At 42.7% G+C, this 22,274-nt stretch overlaps 1 protein-coding gene across 9 annotated transcripts in view; it reads left to right on the top strand.

Annotated features, from left to right (window-relative positions):
• The window catches only part of scn8aa (sodium channel, voltage gated, type VIII, alpha subunit a), a gene marked incomplete at its 5' end in the record, with an annotated part of 62,952 nt that overhangs the window by 27,460 nt on the left and 13,218 nt on the right, over nt 1-22,274 (top strand). For 3 of the 9 annotated variants that reach the window (XM_081387565.1, XM_081387567.1, XM_081387564.1), the window contains 9 exons: nt 382-654; nt 8,851-8,986; nt 9,088-9,326; nt 10,369-10,542; nt 11,470-11,826; nt 12,462-12,932; nt 13,411-13,528; nt 13,649-13,803; nt 17,775-17,948. In XM_081387565.1, coding sequence (XP_081243691.1) covers nt 382-654; nt 8,851-8,986; nt 9,088-9,326; nt 10,369-10,542; nt 11,470-11,826; nt 12,462-12,932; nt 13,411-13,528; nt 13,649-13,803; nt 17,775-17,948 — 2,097 coding nt within the window. Of the gene's footprint in view, nt 1-381; nt 688-8,850; nt 8,987-9,087; nt 9,327-10,368; nt 10,543-11,469; nt 11,827-12,461; nt 12,933-13,410; nt 13,529-13,648; nt 13,804-17,774; nt 17,949-22,274 lie in introns of all 9 variants that reach the window. The other 6 variants (XM_081387563.1, XM_081387560.1, XM_081387559.1 and 3 more) reach the window with 3 other exon arrangements.

The following is a 22,274-nucleotide window of genomic DNA, read 5'->3' as shown; positions in this document are numbered from 1 at the left end:
AGAGGTGGGACAAGCCAGAAATCACCATCTTGTACCATTTTGCTTTTCAGAAATAATGGAAAAAGTACCTAATGTCTGTGCCTAATGTTAAACATTCCACTGTGAGAGCAAGTGTGTAAAACCAAACAAGTCAACAGTTCCACTTTTTATTTTAAGGTGCCCTTGTTACATTGTAATTATACAAATAAGTACTGAGTAATATTAATTAACCACATGTACTTGATATATAATTAGGTATTAGTTTAGGGTTAGTTGCTTGTAATTATGCAAAATTTACTGTTGTTATTATAGTACGTGTAAAATGTGTAACAGAAACACTGTAAAATGAAGTGTTACCAATTCAACATTTTACCATTTTCACTCTGTTTTCCTTGCCTCTAGTCTCTTCTCAGTATCCCAGGCTCACCATTCCCTTCAAGACGCAACAGTAAGAGCAGCATCTTCAGCCGCTGTAAGGACGGAGGCTCAGAGAACGAGTTTGCAGATGATGAGCACAGCACGGTTGAGGAGTACGACGAGAGGCGCGATTCATTCTTAAGCCCGCAACGTCGCAACAGCTACACGGGTTACTACGGCAAGCGCAACAGCACTGTGGATTGCAATGGAGTGGTCTCTCTCATCGGGCCGGGGCCTGGCGGACGCCTACTGCCTGAGGTGATAATAGATAAGGCAGCCACTGATGACAGCGTAAGGAAGTCTAAGAGTAGATCAGTCTAGGCATGGGCATCATCTATCTCTAAACCTTGGCTCTCTCTCTCTGTTTGGCTCTTTCTCTTTCTGATGCATTTGTGTAATGGTTATTTTGACTTTGCTCTAAAATGAGCTCTCTTTCAGTTGAGGACTGCCCTCAAAGCCTGTGTGATATGCTGCCCTTTAATGCTAGTTTGAAATTAGTGAACAAGCTGCTAACTATAGATCGACCTCACTGTATGAATGCTAAGATTCAGGTGTTCTCTTACGAGAGTCCTCTCGTACTGCGTTTTATCAAAACGCTACGGGAAAAGTCTCTTTTCACGAAACACTGAAGCAAAAATTATCCTTTAATTTTCATATATGTAAAACGCGTTGCGGCAGCAGCAGACAGCTATGGCGAGACGGCTTGTTCGCTCATTGGCTGCTCTGCGGCAACTGCTTAAGCCTATCGAGCGAGGCCTGAGATGACATCAGGCCAATGAGGGCGCTTCGCGCCCTCCTCGCCACTTCCCGCCGAAACGGGCGTGGCTTACCTCTATAAAAGGAGCTCGAGAAGGCTGACTCACTTGATTTTAATCTCTTCAGCGAAGCGCACGCATCGCTGGATCACGGAAGCAGCGTCGTTGAAGCAAGCACATCAGCGGGACGAGCCCTCGAAGCTGCTGGCCAACGCCGCCTTCTACAGCCGTACCTGCTGCGCTTTCCGGCGCCTATATCCTTTCATTGCCTTTGTGTGTGTGTGTGTGTGTTTCCTGCATCACTCACCCCTAAAAGAGCTGCGTCTTTTTTAAGATGCCTTCTTGCGGCTCGTGCCGAGCCCCACTCACCGAGGGAGACAAGCACGTCATCTGTGTTTCCTGCCTGGGTGAGGACCATGCAGCGCTCGCGCTCGCTGACGGCGGATGCCCTCACTGCGAGCTTTTGCCGATGGTGACTCTGAGGACTCGCCTGGCATCCTTTTCCAAGCCTGCATTCACCGCCGCGATGCCGCGCCGTAAAAAGCGCCGCTCGCAGCGGGTCCCGGAACCCGCTCCAGCCCGACCAAGCTCGCCGGTTCGCCCGCCAGCTTCACCGGCCTCTCTCGAATCACTTCCTGATGCTCAGCGCCCGCAGTCTGCCGCCGCTTCATCAGAGGAAGTCGGTTCAGAGGCCGCGTCGGGGGAAAAGGATTCCTGCTCTCTGGTAGCTTCAGGCAGCGAGGATTGGGCGAGCTTTGAGGACCTCGCGCCTCCTGCCCGCAAGCCCTCAACGAGAGCCAACATTGAGAAGGAGCTCATGCGAGTACTCGCGCTGGCCGCGGCGAGCCTCGGCCTCGAGTGGTCTGCACCGGAGCCCCCCTCTCGAACCCGGCTGGATGGTAGCTTCCTCCCTGGTGAGCGCACTTCTCCGGAATCTAAGCCCGCTCCTTTTCTTCCTGAGTTACATGAAGAAGTTGCGAAGGCTTGGAACGCGCCCTTCTCTGCGCGGACGCGCTCATCTGTCTCACCCGCTTTTTCCTCCCTGGATAAGGCCGGAGACCGAGGCTACCTCTCTCTTCCGCCGGTGGAACAGGCGATAGCGACCCACCTTTGCCCGCCCTCTGCTGGACGGCGGGCTAAACCGGTGTTGCCTTCTAAAGCCTGCCGCATGACGTCGACGCTGCTCGCGCGAATCTTCTCCGCCGCTGGGCAGGCCGCGTCATCGCTACACACCATGGCTACGCTGCAGATCTACCAGGGTGATCTCCTCCGTAAACTGGACGAGATGGGACCTGACGCTATCTGCATCGCGGATTTAAGGAGCGCTTCAGATCTCACGCTCCGAGCTACTAAGGCCGCCGCACAAGCCATGGGACGCTGTGTGGCTTCCGCCACTGTCGCTGAGAGACACTTATGGCTGACGCTCACGGAGATGGCCGATTCCGAGCGCACTGCGTTTCTCGATGCCCCGCTGTCTTCCACCGGCCTTTTTGGTTCTTCTCTCTCCGAGTTCGTGGAGAGATTTACCGAGGCCCAAAAAGCGTCTCAAGCCTTCAAGCACTTCCTGCCGAAGCGCTCCGGTTCTGCAGCGGGTCGTGACAAACGGACCCCGCGGAGCTCTCAGCCTCAGCCCCCGCCTTCGGCCGCCTCATCGCAGCAGCCACAGCAGCGCAGCTCGAGGCCCCGCTCTCGGTCCAGTGCCCGGCGCCCCTCCTCGCGCGGGCCGCGATCGAAGGTCGTGGTAAAGCCTGAAGTGCCGAAGAAGTCCTAGCAAGCCTAGGAAAGCGCAGGTGTGTGAGTCCCGTTGCGGCCGGCCTCCCACCCAAGCGCCCCACTGTTTCAGTCCCAAGATTTGCGACTGTTCCAGTGTTTTCTGCAGAGAGCAAGCCCGCACTGCTGCCCGCTTGCCTGCACACAAAAGCCGTTTTCACGGCTACCCAGATAAATCTCAGAAAGAGTGTATTTTCTGGTGTCCCGGCCACGGCCGATGGTGCTATAAATGTAGTCTCGATGCCCACTCCTCAGTGCCCATCACTACACATAAGCACAGCCCTACACTTAGGGCCCGCGCACATAAAATCGACTCAGGTCGATTGCGCTTCCAGCATAGTGAGAGTGCCCACTTCCCAGTGCCCACGAACACTATGTCTAACACATCACAGGCTCTCTGTAAAAACGAGAACTGTGAGCGCGCGCTCTGCTCAGGCAGACGCCGCGCCCAAAGCAGTAAATGTGCCCGCTCCCAGCCCACATCTACTCGCTCACATGGGTCCTATGAGACTTTCTCAGTCCTCCCTCACTCAGCTAAGCACTGTAGCGAGGTCGAGGATGAGCGTCTCGCCCGCTGTATTAAGCGCGCGCCCCGCCTCAAATGCCACAGGCATAACGCCTATGTTTGTATCCCCCGAAGCGCCTCTGTCGCACGGCGATCAGAGCGCGCTCCGTATCCAGCCCCTAGCCAGCCATGCAGATGCATGGGCAGCGCTCCCAGGGGTTTCGGACTGGGTGCTAGGCATTATAAAGAGAGGCTTCTCGCTACAGTTTTGCCGACGCCCTCCCCGCTTCACAGCGCGCGTCGAGACTACGGTTTCGTTGGAAGTAGCTCACTTACTTCGAGCCGAAATATCAAAACTGATAAGCAAAGGGGCGATAGAGCGCGTTTCCCCAGCTCTAAGCGAAGGGGGACTATACAGCAGATACTTTCTAGTCCCCAAAAAGGACGGCGGTATCAGACCCATACTGGATCTAAGACGGCTGAACAGAGTATTAGTGAAACGCAGTTTCAAAATGCTCACAACCAGCAAAATTCTCGCGCACGTTCGCCGAGAAGACTGGTTCATGTCGATAGATCTGAAGGACGCGTATTTTCAAATACAGATAGCGTCACACCACAGGCGATACTTGAGATTCGCCTTCGAGGGTCAGACATACCAGTATACAGTCCTGCCATTCGGCTTGTCCCTAGCACCTCGTACATTTACGAAATGCATGGACGCAGCGCTCGCTCCTCTCAGACTCAGAGGCATGCGAGTGCTGAACTATTTGGACGACTGGCTGATCCTAGCTCAATCACGATCACAGCTCGTGGAGCACAGAACCATTTTCGAGACCTCGAGAATCTTGGTATCACAGTCAACTGGACGAAAAGTTCATTGAACCCCAGTCAAACGATTTCGTTTCTGGGTGTCGTTCTGGACTCACAGTCTATGACAGCGCGGCTGTCACCACAGCGCGCGCTGGCCATTCAGCGCGCGGCGAGGGCTTTTCGCCGCGGCGCTGTCACCCCGCTCAGGAAGTTTCAAAGGATGCTGGGTCTCATGGCCTCAGCATCGTCAGTTCTCCGGCTGGGCTTGCTCCGCATGCGCCCGCTGCAGTTCTGGTTGAAAGCGCGGGTACCGCGCAGAGCGTGGGCGACCGGTCGATTACGCCTCAAGGTCGATCACAGCTGTGTTTCAGCCCTGACGCCTTGGACGGCGGACGACTGGTACCAATCAGGTGTAAGCCTGGGGACTTCCTCGAGAGTGAGGATGGTGTCTACAGACGCATCCACCTCGGGATGGGGAGCTCTGCTCGAGGGCAGACCGTTCTTCGGCCTGTGGTCGGAACGAGAAAAGCTCCAACACATAAACTGCCTAGAAATGCTGGCAGTGCACAACGCGATGACGCGTTTTTGTCCCCGCATCAAGGACGAACACGTCATAGTCCGCTCGGACAACATGGCTGTGGTGTCCTACATAAATCGCCAGGGCGGTCTGAAATCCTTATCCCTGTACAGGCTGGCGAAACGCCTCCTATTATGGGCTCAGCACAACTTACGCTCGCTGAGAGCAGTGCATGTACCTGGGCTTCAGAATGTGGGCCCAGACAGACTGTCCAGGAACAATGTTCCCCCGGGCGAATGGTCTCTACACCCACAAACAGTCCGGCTGTTGTGGGAGAGATTCGGCAGAGCGGAGGTGGACCTCTTCGCGTCCCGCGAAAACGCGCACTGCCCCGCATTCTTTTCAAAAACCGACAGCGCGCTGTCCCGAAGGTGGCCGCGCTGTCCGTTATACGCTTTTCCCCCCGTCTCCCTCCTGCCACAGGTGCTGGAACGGGTCAGGGAAACGAAATGCCCAGTCCTGCTTGTAGCTCCGTTCTGGGAGAACCAGATATGGTTCCCAGTGCTTATGCAGTTGACAGATATCGATCCATGGCCACTGCCGCTGAGGAGAGATCTCCTCTCGCAGGCCGGAGGCTCGATTTGGCACCCACACCCGGAACTATGGTCCCTTCATGTGTGGGTGCTCAACGGATACCCGTTGGTCTCACAGAGGGAGTCGTGAATACCATCACTCAGGCTAGAGCGCCGTCGACACGGCGGCTTTATGCTTCGAAGTGGTCGGTTTTCTCCGGCTGGTGTACAGCTCGGAGCATTTCACCCCTCGAGTGTGAGGTAACGGAGGTTCTCTCCTTCCTACAAGAGCTGTTGGATAAGGGCAGATCCCCTTCCACGCTCAAAGTGTATGTGGCGGCTATTTCAGCGTTCTCTGGTTCAACGCTGGGTCAGTCGCTGGGAAGGAATGATTTAGTCATCCGCTTCCTCAGGGGAGCTAGGAGACTGAATCCACCTAGACCTCCTTCAGTTCCTTTGTGGGACCTTTCTACGGTCCTAGCGGCCATGAAAGATGCCCCTTTCGAGCCTATCCAGTCTATTAGCCTCAAACACTTGTCTTTCAAAACAGTGTTTTTGATGGCTCTCGCTTCAGTGAAGCGCATAGGCGACCTGCACGCGCTCTCTGTGAGCCCGGCGTGCTTGGAGTTTGGCCCTAATGACTCTAAAGTCATACTCAAACCTAAGCACGGCTATGTGCCGAAATCCCTCAACACGCCTTTTCGGGCTCAGGTCATTTCCCTGGCTGCCCTGCCGGCATCAAGTGAGGAAGGGGACTCGAGTTTTCTTTGCCCTGTTAGGGCTTTAAGAGCTTATATGTCCCGCTCTGCTGTCTTCAGACAGACAGAGCAGCTCTTTGTCTCGTTCAGTGGACGTTCCAAAGGAATGGCTGTTTCGAAACAAAGTCTATCCAGATGGATAGTTGACGCCATAGCGCTGGCTTATACTGCCAAAGGCATTCCATGCCCGTTGGGAGTCAGAGCGCACTCCACGAGAAGCGTGGCTTCTTCGTGGGCTTGGTCCAGCGGGATTTCCCTACAGGATATATGTACGGCGGCGGGCTGGGCCTCGCCGTCTACATTTATGAGGTTTTATAACCTAGAGGTTCCCGCCTTGCAGGCTAAGCTTTTGTCGGTGTAATCCGTTCAGCCGTCCAGTCAGACCGCTGAAACTCACGCGCTATGCGCTACCGACTATCTTGGGCAGAACTGTGTAAGACCCACATTTCCACATTAGTTCAGGCTCCCTACCCTGTCTATGTGATGTTATACTTGCGTCTGTGGATATGTCTATTCTACGACGCTACAATTTAGGGAATCAAGGCTCCCACCCTTATTCCCTGACTCTGTGTGAGTCAATCTGGTGATTATGCACTGTATGCCTGAAATAGCTTCCGGTGATCAGTGTTTTTATCCCAGCACGCACGGCGTTTTGCAAGGGGTTCCCGTAGCGTTTTGATAAAACGCAGTACGAGAGGACTCTCGTAAGAGAACGTACTCGGTTACTAACGTAACCTCGGTTCTCTCTAGAAGAGGGAACGAGTACTGCGTTCTCTGCCGTGCGTACGGTTCACTCTGGTTCGCTTCGGCGATCAAAATCAAGTGAGTCAGCCTTCTCGAGCTCCTTTTATAGAGGTAAGCCACGCCCGTTTCGGCGGGAAGTGGCGAGGAGGGCGCGAAGCGCCCTCATTGGCCTGATGTCATCTCAGGCCTCGCTCGATAGGCTTAAGCAGTTGCCGCAGAGCAGCCAATGAGCGAACAAGCCGTCTCGCCATAGCTGTCTGCTGCTGCCGCAACGCGTTTTACATATATGAAAATTAAAGGATAATTTTTGCTTCAGTGTTTCGTGAAAAGAGACTTTTCCCGTAGCGTTTTGATAAAACGCAGTACTCGTTCCCTCTTCTAGAGAGAACCGAGGTTACGTTAGTAACCGAGTACGTTTCATACACTACTGTTAAAAAGTTTTGGGTTGGTAAGATTTTTTTTACTGTTTTTGAAAGGCTGATCAAAACTACAGTAAAAACAGTAATATTACAGCAATTACAATGTAATTGTTTATTTAATTTAGTTTATTTATTACAATTTCATTTTAATATATTTAAAAATGTAATTTATCTCTGTGATGGCAAAACTTAAAGGGTTAGTTCAGCCAAAACTTTTATTTCTGTCATCATTTACTCAATCAGTGGTTCAACCTTAATGTTATGAAGAGACGAGGATACTTTTTGTGTGCAAAAAAAAGAAAATAATGACTTTAGTCAACAATTTCTTCTCTTCCGTGTCAGTCTCTGACGCTGTTCACGTGAGCACCATGACGTATCCGGCCAATACTGAGCCTGCGTTCTGACGTAGAACCCGGAAGCGCTGCGCTGTGTTTACACAACACTGCCGGACACTAATGCATTTATTTGAAATAGAAATCTTTTGCAACATTATTGTCTTTACTGTCACTTTTGATCAACTGAATCCATCCTTTCTGAATTATATTATTAATTTATTTTAAAAATGTTACTGAGCCCAAATTTGATAATGGTAACTAACGTTTTAGTAGTCATGTTCATTTCTTGGGGAATCAGTATTCATATCATCATCTTATTACACATTCACTCCCACTCTCAATTCATTTTAAGTTTTTAGTGTGTTCTTTTTAAAGTACATGTCAACTCATTATCCTTTGAAATTATATTTTGGTTTACATTCATGTAAAGGTGAATTAACCATGAAATGATTCCGCCGCTTACACCCTCCAGCCTTCAGTTCTCTTTTCATATTTTCTCTTCATCTACATTGTTTTTCCTCCTTTTTTTTGTGTTGTATATAATTTTTCTATAGTGTTTCTTCATTATAGTTTTTTTTGATGATCAGTACTTTTGCATCTATATTGAAGTATTGTAGTTAGCATGGTAGTCTGCTAGCTTAATGAATCTTAAAGAGCTCTGGTTTACCTTCAGATCTTCAATGCTTCATGAGGTTAATGGATCATGATGTTTGTTCTTTTCCTCTCTTGAATTCTTTGTCTGAATGCATGCAGATGCATGCTGACTGGATCTCCTAAAAGATGGAGATGCAGGGGCTTCAGATGAGGGGAGGAAGAGAGCGGAGGACAATGGCTGATTTATAATGTGATGAACTTGAATAAGTTACTAATTCATAGCCTTTCCAGCATTTTGGATATTTTAAGCCCAGTTTATAAAACATATACTTGACTATTTCAAATGCCCAATAGATTGCAAATACGTCCTGATGTTTAATATTTGAGCAATTTGATAACATGTAGCATGTTAATAACGTGCTTATGTTTCGTACAAACACTAATGACAAATGTATCTCCGCCCTACCTTCTCTCCTGTGAGAGTCCAGCATGTTTCCGCTTTAATGCATTCAAATGAAAATGGTTCCTTTGGACAAAATGTGTCAATTGTCAAAAATGTTACTCTTTTCTTAGCCAACCTTTCTCTGACTAGCTCTGTGATGGTTTCTTCTAGCCACTAGCTGCACTATAATGTTGTGATGGGTCTGTTTACCCTCATTGTTTTCCTCCTGACAGCCAAATTCTGATCTTGAAATCAAGAAGAAACTCTCAGGCTCTCTAATGGTTTCCATAGAGCAGCTTAACACATCTTTTGGGCGCAAGGAACGAGCCAACAGTGTGATGAGTGCGTTAACCAACACATTGGTTGAGGGTATGTTCACATCTTGTAACCTAAGGAATGTCTTGCTTTTTTTTAAACAGAAGGAATTTCATAGTTATCATGGTTACCATAATCGTATTCTTTACTTCCAGAACTGGAAGAGTCTCAGAGGAATTGTCCACCATGCTGGTACAAATTCGCCAACACATTTCTTATCTGGGAGTGTGGCCCCGTTTGGATGAAGATTAAAGAGATTGTGAACTTGATTGTGATGGACCCTTTTGTGGACTTGGCTATCACCATTTGTATTGTGCTGAATACTCTCTTTATGGCCATGGAGCATTACCCTATGACGCCGCAATTTGAGCATGTTCTGAGTGTCGGAAACCTGGTGAGGATTCTACATAAACCCTCTAGAAATTCTTTCTCACCCCCCTTTTTCCTGAGAGTCTTTAAATTAGAATATGAAGAATTCTTTCATCACTTAGTGAAATGGTCCCCCTCCCCCATGGCTTATATTTTTGTAGTCTCTGTAGGGATGTTGTTGGAACACTCAAAGCCATTTTTATGCATGGCGTAAAGACAGTGCTAAGCTATTGGCTGAGTGTGGTGGTGCAGAGCCAACATAAATATTTCATGTAGCCTAATCAATGAGCGGCTCTAAAATGGTGGTGGTTTCACAGTTCTGGAGCTCAAACCTGGTAGAGAAGAGCAGATTATCTTTTCCCACTCATGAATCATTGAACCAAATTGCTTTTTATATTACGTAGCCAAGTGATGGCGAAACTGTTAGGGCTCATAAATTCTCACTGTCAGTGCGGTGCCGTACACTGACCACAAATCATTATTTCCAAAGTCATGTGACCTGCTTAATGGAGTAAATCATATGCATGCCTCTTATAGTGAGGCCTCTCTCAATGTAATTTCAGCTGTGCTGACATGGTGAAATAATGATGCAAGTATTTAAACTGGTTCAGTACACCTGTGTTCGCTCTGTTGTCATGGTAGCAGGGGGCGTACTGGAATGGAGCAGGTCGTGGCTGTGCAGGCGGCAGCGTGAGTCACGTTCGCTGACTGTGCAGACACATGGCAGGCCTCCTGGAGTCAAGGTCACCATGTACCCTCCCCCAGATCGCCCGCCTGCAGGGTGATTAACTGTACCCTTCACCCTTGACAGCAGGATGATCTGTTTGACACTTTGAACGCCACAGATTCTTGTGTTGATTTGTCAGGACATTATTGTGAATGTGTAGGCCAGGATTGGGCACTGCTAGGTGTCATGCAATGTCAGGAAAGAGCTGATTATAAGTTGGTTGATATCAGATTGCTTTTATAAATTAGTCTGGCATGTGAAATTAACAACATAAGATTAATAAGTCTCAAAGTAGTCTTTTTGTCAGCAGTCCGCCTAAATTTTATTTTTTTCTTTGTAGGTGTTTACTGGTATCTTCACTGCCGAAATGTTTGCTAAACTGGTTGCAATGGACCCATACTACTACTTCCAAGAGGGCTGGAATATATTCGATGGCTTCATTGTGAGCTTGAGTTTGATGGAGTTGGGCTTGGCTGATGTGGAAGGTCTTTCTGTGCTGAGATCCTTCCGATTGGTAAACCTTTTTATTGCTTCAGAATTTCAATGTATTAATAATGTAATGCTTGTTAATTATGTGAATCTGGTAACAAATTATTTGACATGAAATGGATATTCACCCTATTTTGTAGTTGAGTGATTCATCCATGCATATGTTTCTTTTTTTTGACCATATAATTTTTAATCAAGATTTCTTAACTCGATCTTCCAGTGAAACATCAGACTTCTCTCTGGTGATGTATGCCATTTAATCGACTTAAACCCCGCCCCCTTTTTTACAGTTAACTAAAGCTCACATTCAGATCTGCCTCTACCGAATCAACAACTGATGTAGAGAACCAAGTCGCTGTCCTATATTATATTGTTTTTTATTTTTCAATAATTAATTTCACTCGGATGTAAATCACAACGCTGAAGAAATGATCTTTTGCTACTTTCATGATGTTGCAGCTTTCCTGCTCAACTCATTGACCTAGAGGAATTGCTTAAAGTGTGGTCACCCACACTGTATGCCTGTATATACAGTATGTCAGTTATAACTTTTCCATCATTTTATTATCATTTGATGAATTACTACTTCAATTCCCAATAAAAACAGTATAAACACATCTCTCTTAAATAAAATTCTGTTGAGCACCTTCTTTACGCGGGCGGCAATAGAACAACGTTAATTGCATCAGGCAGATAGTGAGTATAATAAGTCTAATTTACACAGAAAGGAGGTGTGTTTGAACTGAAAAGAATGACAGTTATTTAATTTAAATACAGAGCAACATTCGTTCAATGCATTCAGCGTCTGGTTAAACTGGATTGTGGGTGGTTAGTGAATAAGACATAATGAATAAGTGCCGTAAATTTGCTCTTTGTTTTCAACAGCACACATTCAAAGACAAATATTGAATGCTCATGGTATTTTAATCCTCCTTTCTGTCACTTACAACAGCTGAGAGTGTTTAAGCTGGCTAAGTCATGGCCCACCCTCAACATGCTGATAAAGATCATTGGTAACTCAGTCGGAGCTTTGGGGAACCTGACCCTGGTGTTGGCCATCATCGTCTTCATCTTCGCCGTGGTGGGCATGCAGCTGTTTGGGAAGAGCTACAAGGACTGTGTGTGTAAGATCTCTCAGGATTGTGAGCTTCCCCGCTGGCACATGAATGACTTCTTTCACTCTTTCCTAATTGTGTTCCGGGTGTTATGTGGAGAGTGGATCGAGACCATGTGGGACTGTATGGAGGTGGCTGGACAAGCCATGTGTCTCATTGTCTTCATGATGGTCATGGTCATAGGGAATTTGGTGGTAAGTGTGCTTTGATGCAGAAAATGCATTTTTGTTGTGAAATCTAAGCTGAGTTGTACTTATATGGCGATAAACATACAAAATCTGTTCCATAACTTAGTGTGGCAGCATCCTATCCATCTTCATAACTCATAACTGATCATGGAAATGTTATTCATTTGCAAGCATTTCAATAGAGTTGAATGTTACGATGTTACACACTAATATAATATGTGTGTATATTATGAAATATGTATTTTATTTTAATTATAAAATATATGGAATGAAATTATATACATGAAAAAGTTCTTAATATAATCTTTTTTTCATCCCAATATATGTGTAATATATGTATTGTGTGTGTGTGTGTATATATATATATATATATATATATATATATATATATATATATATATATAATATTATATTTTATTATCCATTTAATATTATAATATTATTTTATTAATATTATGAAAATAAAATAAAAAACAATGTTTATATTATATTTTTTAAATAAAATGTATATAAAATACATTTCAGATGCTTCAGTATATAAATGATGCATACACTGCTCCAAAGGCAGCTGTTTAGGTTTTGAACTGAAATATTAGTTTGAGACTACTTTTTTTATACTACTTTTCTCTCACGCTGATCAGGTCTTGAATCTGTTCCTTGCCTTGCTGCTGAGCTCGTTCAGCGCAGACAACTTGGCAGCTTCTGATGACGATGGTGAGATGAACAACCTGCAGATTGCAGTTATCCGCATTAAGAAGGGAATTGCCTGGGGGAAGATCAAAGCTCGAGAACTGGTCAACATCATCCTCAGGAGGAAGGTCACTGATGAGGCCAAGCCACTAGATGACATGTACGACCGAAAGCTAAACTGCATTGCCAATCACACGGGCGTGGACATCAGTCGTGACATGGATTATCAGAAAAATGGCAATGGAACCACCAGTGGTATCGGCAGTAGTGTGGGCAAGTACATGATTGATGATGACCACATGTCCTTCATCCACAACCCCAATCTGACGGTATGTGTGCCTATTGCTGTGGGCGAGTCTGACTTTGAGAATCTCAACACTGAAGATTTCAGCAGCGAGTCTGAGGCAGAGGGCAGCAAAGAAGTGAGTATGCAAAGGAGCTGATGCTGTGATGCTTTCAGGGTTTTCCCTAGATGCTAGTGGGTGAAATGTAATTCCTGTGGTTATTGATTTGGTCTCAGGAGTAAATGCTCAGTGATTCTAAATGGAGGTATTTGCAGATTTTTGCAGTAAAGTGTGGTATATTGTTTCAAAATGATGTTCAAATGTAGGTAGGCCATTAAGAACTCTGTATTGTGAAACATGAATACAGACTCTTGTTGTTTCATTCTTAAAGTTAAGTGTATCATTTCTAGGCGTTTACAAACACTTCTTGTCTTCCATTGGTCAAACACTCATGTTATTGATTGCTCTGTTTGTTTGAGCATCCTGACCAAGATTGGCTTAATTTTTTTAATAGTGCCAGAGACCAACTACAAAATTATTTTTTTTCAGTATTTTTGCTTTGCTCTTTAAATTTTTTTTTTAACACTTCTTGTGACCTCTGTCTTTTCTCGATGAGTTGGATGACATCAGCTCATCAGAGGGCAGCACCATAGATATTAAACCAGAGGTAGAGGAAGCGGTGGTGGTGGAGGCGGTAGAGGAATACGTTGACCCAGAAGCTTGCTGGACCGAAGGTAAAATGGCTCATGCATTTTTTGTATTTCTCTGTTTGCAAATTTGTACTTATATATATATATATATATAGAAAGTGTAAAGAATTGTGAGAACAAATATAATGTGTGCAATTTTTGCAGCTTGTGTGGCCCGATACAAGTGTTGTGATGTGCCCATCACGGAGGGCTGGGGTAAGAATTGGTGGCTCCTCCGGAAGACCTGCTATCTCATTGTGGAGCACAACTGGTTTGAAACCCTCATCATCTTTATGATCCTCCTCAGCAGTGGAGCATTGGTGAGAATGTACACAAACACGACTTTCTTAAAAGGATCATAGCATAAGTATTTTGTTCTGCAATGAATTACTTGAGTAGAAAAATACAGCTTAAAGGCCTTGTACAGTGCATCCGGAAAGTATTCACAGCGCGTACTTATTCCACATTTTATTTATGTTACAGCCTTATTCCAAAATGGATTAAATGTATTATTTTCCTCAAAATTCTACAAACAATACCCCATAATGACAACATGAAAGAAGTTTGTTTGAAATCTTTGCAAATTTATAAAAAAAAAAAAAAAAAAGCGAAAAAAAAGCACATGTACTGTACTGTACATAAGTATTCACAGCCTTTGCTCAATACTTTGTTGAAGCACAAATTATTTTGGTACTTTGTTGGTACCAATTACAGTCTCAAGTCTTTTGAGTATAATGCTAGAAGCTTGGCACACCTATTTTTGGGCAGTTTCTCCCATTCATCTATGCAGCACAGCCATTTTCAGATCTCTCCAGAGATGTTCAATCGGGTTCAAGTCTGGGCTCTGGCTGGGCCACTCAAGGACATTCACAGAGTTGTCCTATAGCCACTCCTTTGTTATTTTGGCTGTGTGCTAAGGGTCGTTGTCCTGTTGGAAGATGAACCGTCACCCCAGTCTGAGGTCCAGAGCACTCTGGAGCAGGTTTTCATCAAGGATATCTCTGTACTTTGCTGCATTCATCTTTCCCTCGATCCTGACTAGTCTCCCAGTTCCTGCCACTGAAAAACATTGCCACAGCATGATGCTGCCACCACCATGCTTCACTGTAGGGATGGTATTGGCAAGTTGATGAGTGGTGCCTGCTTTCCTCCAGACATGATGCTTGCCATTCAGGCCAAAGAGTTCAATATATTTTTTTCATCAGACCAGATAATTTTGTTTCTCATGGTCTGAGAGTCCTTCAGGTGCCTTTTGGCTAGGGCTGGGTACCGAACGTCGATACTTTTATGGTATCGAAAAAAATACTTCGATCCTATGAGTATCGAAAAATTCTTTATCTTTCGGTGCCAAATTTCGGTTCCAAATTTCAGTTCCAAAAGCATCTGAGCGCGCAAGCGCAAGCTTATCTGTCCGGTCGCGGTCGCGGTGCTGTTGACGTTACACTTCCTAGCCTACTAGACAAGCAGCCACAATGGTGGTTTCTCTGCCCTGATGACCGACTGACTACTGACAGGCAGTCATTTTATTAATGTTTGGCTACGTCTACATTAATCCGGATACATTTGAAAACGGCGTTTTCGTTTATAAACGCTCCCCGTCCACACTAGCGTTTTCGGACGTTTCAGTGTGGATAAGAAACTTTTGAGAAACGTCAAATTCACATTTACTGCGCATGCGTAAAACCCCACAAAAGGTCACTGATATGATTCAGATGGAAAAATAAATAATGAAGTTATCGCGCAATTCTTCTGACAGGATAATTTTTTGTAAAATAACTCACCATCCACTGATGCGGTCCAGGTCGAACGCAGTCATCATATGTTTGGTCTAAAACGCAACTGCTTTCATGTATTGCCGCAGGACAGCAAATGTGAGTAGCCTAAATTCTGTCTCAGCATAAAAACGCCGTCTCAGTGTGGACGGAAGGCCAAAACGGAGAGAAAAATATACGTTTTCAAACGAAAACGTAGGCTATTAGTGTGGACATGGCCTTACTGAGTGAGCAGTTTTACCAGAATTTTTTTATTTTGATAACTGTTTTGATTCACAATTAAGGTGGAAAAAAAAGCTTTGTGTTTAATGTATTTTTGTTGATGTTGAAATTAATTTGAAAACATATTATATGGTATCGAAAAAAGTATCGTTAGGAATCGGTATCGAAACTGAGGTATCGAAATTGGCACCGGATCGAAAGATTCTGAACGATGCCCAGCCCTACTTTTGGCAACATTTTCCATACCCTTCCCCAGATATGTGCCTTAATACAATCCTGTCTCAGAGGTCTACAGACAAATCCTTGGACTTGATAGCTTGGTTTGTGTTCTGACATGCACTGTTAACTGTGGGACCTTATATAGACAGGTGTGTGCCTTTCCAAATCATGTCCAATCAACTGAATTTACCACAGGTGGACTCTAATCAAGTTGTAGAAACATCTCAAGGATGACCTGTGGAAACAGGATGCACCTGAGCTCAATTTTGAGCTCAATTTCGAGTGTCATGGCAAAGGCTGTGAATACTTTTGTACATGTGATTTTTTTCGGTTTTTATTTTTAATAAATTAGCAAAGATTTCAAACAAACTTTTTTCATGTTGTCATAATGGGGTATTGTTTGTAGAATTTTGAGTAAAATAATGATTTTAATCCATTTTGGAATAAGGCTGTAACATAACAAAATGTGGAAAAAGTAAAGCGCTGTGAATACTTTCCGGATACACTTTATAGAGCTAAATTTGGTTGCAAGTTCAATTTTTAGTGCTTGATCCTCTTCTGTACACACAGTTCAATAAGTTAAGGCCCGGGTATACTTCATTTTCCACGTTCCACTCCGTCTCACGCACAGTTGAGTGTGTGATCCTTTCAAAGTATACAACTTTGGCCGTGAGTGTGGAAATACACGTTTGGCAGCGCACACTATCTAGTGGATTTGTTTTCAAAGCGCTCAAGTCACTCGTACTTGCACTGTTGTACGCGCACTGTCCCCTCGGTCACAAAAAGTGGGCTCCTCCTGATGACTAAAATTACATCACATGGATGTGGGCGGCCGAAGTATACTTTGGGCAGTGTGACAGCCACATTTTACAATTGAATTAACTCCCGAAAAATGCAGGTATTGACAACCGCATTAACGATTAGAAAATTAGTGTGTACAGAACCGAACTGAACAACTAGTTGTTAATGATGTATTTAAATGCTCGTCAGAGATATGTCTCTTTTCTGTGTGTGTGGTGCAAGTAGGTCACAGGGAAATAGGTGTGAGCCTTGACTTGTTTATGTTGCCAGATCAGCAAGCAAGAACAAGCCCATAATAAACCAAAATGAAGCAAAATGCTTTATACTGAAAAAAACAATACCAAAATATCATGACCCACACCTGCACACTTTAATGGAGCACATAAACTTGATTACTTTATGAGCCAAGACCAAACAACAATCCCAAAAACGCACTTCAAGGGAGCGTGCTGCAAAGCAGCCTTCCAAACATAGTCAAAACAGAATGCCTCTGCCTACGGCGGTTTTGTTAAAACTGCAGAAAATAAAGAGTCTGGTAGCTGTAATATTACATTTGTTAAAAAAAGTGGATGCCAAAAAATTTTATTATGACGATGTCAAGTTCCGTACACACATGGATTGATAATGCAGTTGTCAATCCCGAAACTTTGCAGTGTGTACTTGGAAAGATATTGCATGATTTACTGTAGTTTACTGTAGTTGACTGTACTTGACAACAAATAAAAAAATGTAAATACCTGTAGCAACTTATTTGCAGTATATTTTGGATTCTGTTTGGATTCTATCTGACCACTGCATTAATGTCCAGTTGAGGTTAATGTGAAGTTCAAGCAGGCATTGTAGAGACCTGGCGCCAGAGCTGGGTGATGTGATTAATGGACTGTACTATTCATCCAATTGGATCTATTTCTGGCACTGGAAATGTTCCTGTCTTTAGCACAGCTAATGTTGCCAAAAAAGGAATGTAATAGAATCAACGACCTTTCCTTATACAGATGCATTTTAAAAGCTGACTCTAACCTGTGTTTTTAACTTAAATTATTGCAAAGTAGCCTTCTGTTCAGTTGTTTTCCCAGATATTGTTGTGCATATTATTATTATTTTTTATTATTTATTTTTATTACCTTTCAACTGAAGTATTACTTAATTCTCTTCTTTTAAGAGATTAGATTTTCATTAGATTTTAGTTTTTCATTTGAAATGAATTCCACTGAGAGGTATTGTGAGCAGTTGATAGTACTTGTGGTGTTAATGCATCCATGTGTTATGTGCTGCAGGCTTTTGAGGATGTGTACATTGAACAGAGGAAGACTATTCGTATCATTCTGGAGTATGCTGACAAGGTCTTTACCTACATCTTCATATTGGAGATGTTGTTAAAGTGGGTAGCCTACGGTTTTGTCAAGTACTTCACCAACGCTTGGTGCTGGCTGGACTTCTTCATTGTTGACGTAAGTCTACTACTTCAATCGTGCTATGTTTGTTGTCTGTTTACTAAATGCCCTTGACATACACATCTTGTTGATGGGTCCCATCCTGCCAAAAGCAAAATCTGACTAGTGGTAAATTGAGTCAAAACTGGAACAGCAAAATGCAGTACCAAGCAGAAAATATTCATTTCTAATATAAAGCTCTGTGGAGCGAGATTTTGCAACAGTGCACTATGGGTGGGGCCACGTCACACAATATGGCTGCTTTGGACAACATCAAAAAAAATTCAAAGGGATTATTTTATTTTATTTTATTTTTTGACCATGGGAGAGATGAGAGATTTGTTGTCACTTTGTGTTGAGGCTAGTTTAAAAGGTGTTAGAAAGTGGTTGGGAGCTAGTAGAAGTTAACGATTAAAAACTCTGATTGATGAGCTGTATGATTCTCATTTCTGTTAATGAATTTGCAGTCTGACTGTAAAATGTGTAATACTAATGAAAAGTGTAATTTAAATATATTAGCACAGAAAAGCAGAAATGAAAGAAGAGTAGGAATTAAAGTCCCGCCTTTCAGTTAAAAGATTGCCTTTTTGTCAGAGTTCTTTTTTTACATGCACACTAACTGAACCAGACAGAAATACTTTGTTATATATGATTAAATATATGATTTTTGCTGACATGATTTTCGTTTTTATTTAACTTGAGAATTGAATTGCCTATTTAAAATGTTGTGGTTTTGACAAACAACTTTGGACATTTCTCTCTTTTCCCATTTAAGTAGATAGGAGCTATATGTCTTTTACCTACATCAAAAATGATCCGCAGTGGGCGTTACCTGTATATGGTCGTCGAGTGACCTGGCTTGTCTTAAAGGGACTTTAGGAGCTTTGTTTAAACTGATAAAATGAATTCTGTGGCATTTCAGACAGTATAAACTCTGCATATTCATAGACCTCACAATAACGTTTGCCAGTCACAGCAAGGTAAGTTTAAAAGATGGCTTAAAAATAGCTGAACACTGGTGTAGTACTTTCTTTGAGCTGTCAGTTTAAAATAAAATGGTGTAGCAGGGAGATGAAAAGACAAATATCTGCACACTGTCCTGTTTCTATACAGATGTGTTATATGGTTAAAAAAAACACAAAAACAGGATGCTTTATTTTTCAACAAGATGTGAATGTTTTGGGCAGAGAAGAGTCAAATATGGTATTTTATATGAAGAGTGAAGCTGTTATGCAGGGGTGAAGCTAGAAGAATAACAGTGTGCTTATCTTGAATATAACTGCTTATGTAATATTTATTCTTTGTATCTAAATCGTGTTATTTCTTAAGATTACATCACCTCTTTAAGATCTATCACCCATGCATAGCCATGCAAAAATGCTAGATCTCTGTGTGACCCTGAGATGCTTAAATATCTGCCATCAAGAATGATAAAACTGGCTTTAAAAATAACCAGTACTGTGCAAATATTTATACTTTTTTGTCTTCCCCCTTGTATGCAATCAATAGTGAGTTCCTTTTGTAAAAATAACAGAGGCCATATCCCTCCTTGTATGGTTTAAGTGTTTGAATGGAAACGACTAGCCAGAATCAATCAATAACAAGGATTATTGATCTATGATATTCAAGCAGATCTCTTTCTAAATTAACCTGGTTTCCAATTCTTGCACATATGTGTATGATGTCTATATTGTGTGAACAATAAGATATGTGTGGCCTCTGACTGGTTTCATTTTCTACCCTGCCCTTATTGTGGGAGACTCACCAAGTGTAACTTGCATTTTAGAGTCTGTTATAAGCTAGGAGGAGTGCAATCAGTTATTCCATAAACACAGACTATTTTACATAACAAATGACTGATGTTAATTTAATTTAAATTAACATCAGTCAATTTAAATTATGAATCAAAATATTTGATTGAAACATTTTAAACTGTTTATGTAACTAAAATGCTCACACTTGGACTCCATACTAAGGGATTCAGAGGAATGTGATGTGGATGTGCTTTTCTCATGATATGTGGAGGACATGTTACAATTGCAGTGACGATGTCAAGATACAAATTGATTGAATGTGTGTTCTGACCTTGTTCCTGAACTAACCACATTTTAGCTGATCTCGTACAAGCTCCAAAAAGCTTGATTGTGGAAATCTGTTGTTTAGCACTATATGAAAAGAAATTTAGTCATTAACAAATAATTAAATATTAAATATGTATTTAAATATTATAATATATATTATTAAATATTATTATATTATATATTAAATATTATAATATATATTTACACACACACAGTCTGGTTCTTAAATCATAGCTGATGCTGCATTTCATTCTAACTCAGAAAGTCTGAATTTCCTACTAGGAAAAAATAATAATAATATTATAATTTAGCTAGCTAGGCTAGTCTAACATTGTACTATCTAGCTTTAATAACATGATCAGTGTGAGCAATATGACCAAAATCTTATAAGCAAACCACAAAAAACAACTAATATATATCCTAATATAGCCCATGTACAAAAAGATCTCAAGTAATTAAGTAATGAAGTAAACAGCCAGTAATAAAATGAGAACAAAGAAACAAATGACAATAGTACAAATAAATACAACATGAAGATACATATACATAGTTTTTTGCCCTGTTGTTGTTTAACATTTACAACACAGACAGCAGCGGCTATATTAGGTTGCTGTTACTTTAAGACTTACAGTAATGCGCGGATCCAATACTGACACGTGTCCCAAACTGTTTGTTCACTTAAAAGTGGGGTAGGCAATTTCGGAGAGGCTAGCAATAGCAAGCGAGCTTTGAAAACATTAGATCCCACCCTCACTTCAGAGATTTCTCTCCAAATTACAACATTACAATAATAATGAACGTAAACAACTTACAGAGCTCGGACCTGAGCTACCACCTTACTGCTGCAGATTCATTTCGGCATTGATAGTGCTGGCAGAGAAATGCATAAATCCAAGTCTGAGGATGTGAACAGCTCTGGGTAAAATGTCACGGGTTACCATCTTATAATTACGGTTACGACATGCCATGAACACAGCATAAGCTCGTTGTTTTGGTTCTGGAGGAATTGTAAAAGGCGGCTGCTGCTCGGTGACTGTCTACAACTCTGCATAGCCTTACGTAGCACACTGATGACTGTGCGAACAGGTGCGTGGAGGTATAGAAATACATAGGCTGACACGCAGGTAGGACCGAAAATGGATTGATTGGACGAAATTTTTCCACTGAAGATAGATAATAATGTTTTAATGTTTAGATCACTTTGATTGATTGATTGATTTTATTTGACCACTTAAATATAAAAATATGAAAACAGTACTCTGTGTCATATATTAAAATACATAAATAGTCAGGGATGACACAATAAAGCCCAAAGACTTATTTCCATTGTGGTCCCTATAAGGGCAAGGGGAAAGGACAAGTTGCAGCAATTCACACATCAATCATTTTTCATACATTAAACAAATTCATTCATATTATACAAAAAAATATACAAAAAGTAGACTATGACATAATAAAAACTATGATTGGCATCTAAGCCATACTTTCAAACCCTGTTTAAAACTGCCTATGCTTCGTACAGTCTTTAGTGTACTAGGTAACCGATTCCAAAGGATAGTTCCAGCATAAAGAAAAGACTGTTTACCCAGATTAGTATTAAATCTGGGGGGTACAAAATCTGTTGAGCTACCTCTAGTGGAATAACTGTGACCTTCACTTACTCTTTTAAAATAATTTCTAAAATAATAATCTCCATTAACAATTTTATGTACCATACCCAGCTGCATCTGAGACACGCGATCCTCAACTTTCAACCATCCCACTCTTTCAAAGTGGGAAGATTCCAGATGAGTTCTTATGGGAAGGTCTAAAATTATCCTTATTAATTTATTTTGAGACGTCTGAAGCCTATGTTTTAGGTTCCCTGTGACACCATTGTACCATGATCCACACGCATAATCAAAAAATGGCTGAATTAAAGCTCCTGCCAGAATTAGCTTTGTTTTTTCATCCAAAAACTTTGATATTCTGGCCAAAAAACGGACTCTCTGATTTACTTTAGTAATTACCTTATGGGCCTGACCTACTCCAGATAAATTGCAATCTAACATACATCCAAGATAACTGATTGATTCCTTGGCAGTAATTACAATATCTCCAGCTAGGACCTTAAAACTGGAGGCTTTCTTTAACTTTATCTTTGTTCCAAACAATATGGATTCAGTTTTCCCTAAGTGAAGTGATAATCTGTTATCAGCCATCCACATACTAACATTTAGAAGTGCTGAGCTAAGTTTGTTTTCAATCATATTTTTATCCTTGT

The sequence above is a fragment of the Scardinius erythrophthalmus genome, assembly GCF_964197995.2.
Source record: "Scardinius erythrophthalmus genome assembly, chromosome: 15".
NCBI classification, from domain to species: Eukaryota; Metazoa; Chordata; class Actinopteri; order Cypriniformes; family Leuciscidae; genus Scardinius; species Scardinius erythrophthalmus.
The sequence above is the reverse complement of the archived record's forward strand: the minus strand, read 5'-3'. Positions and strand labels throughout refer to the sequence as shown.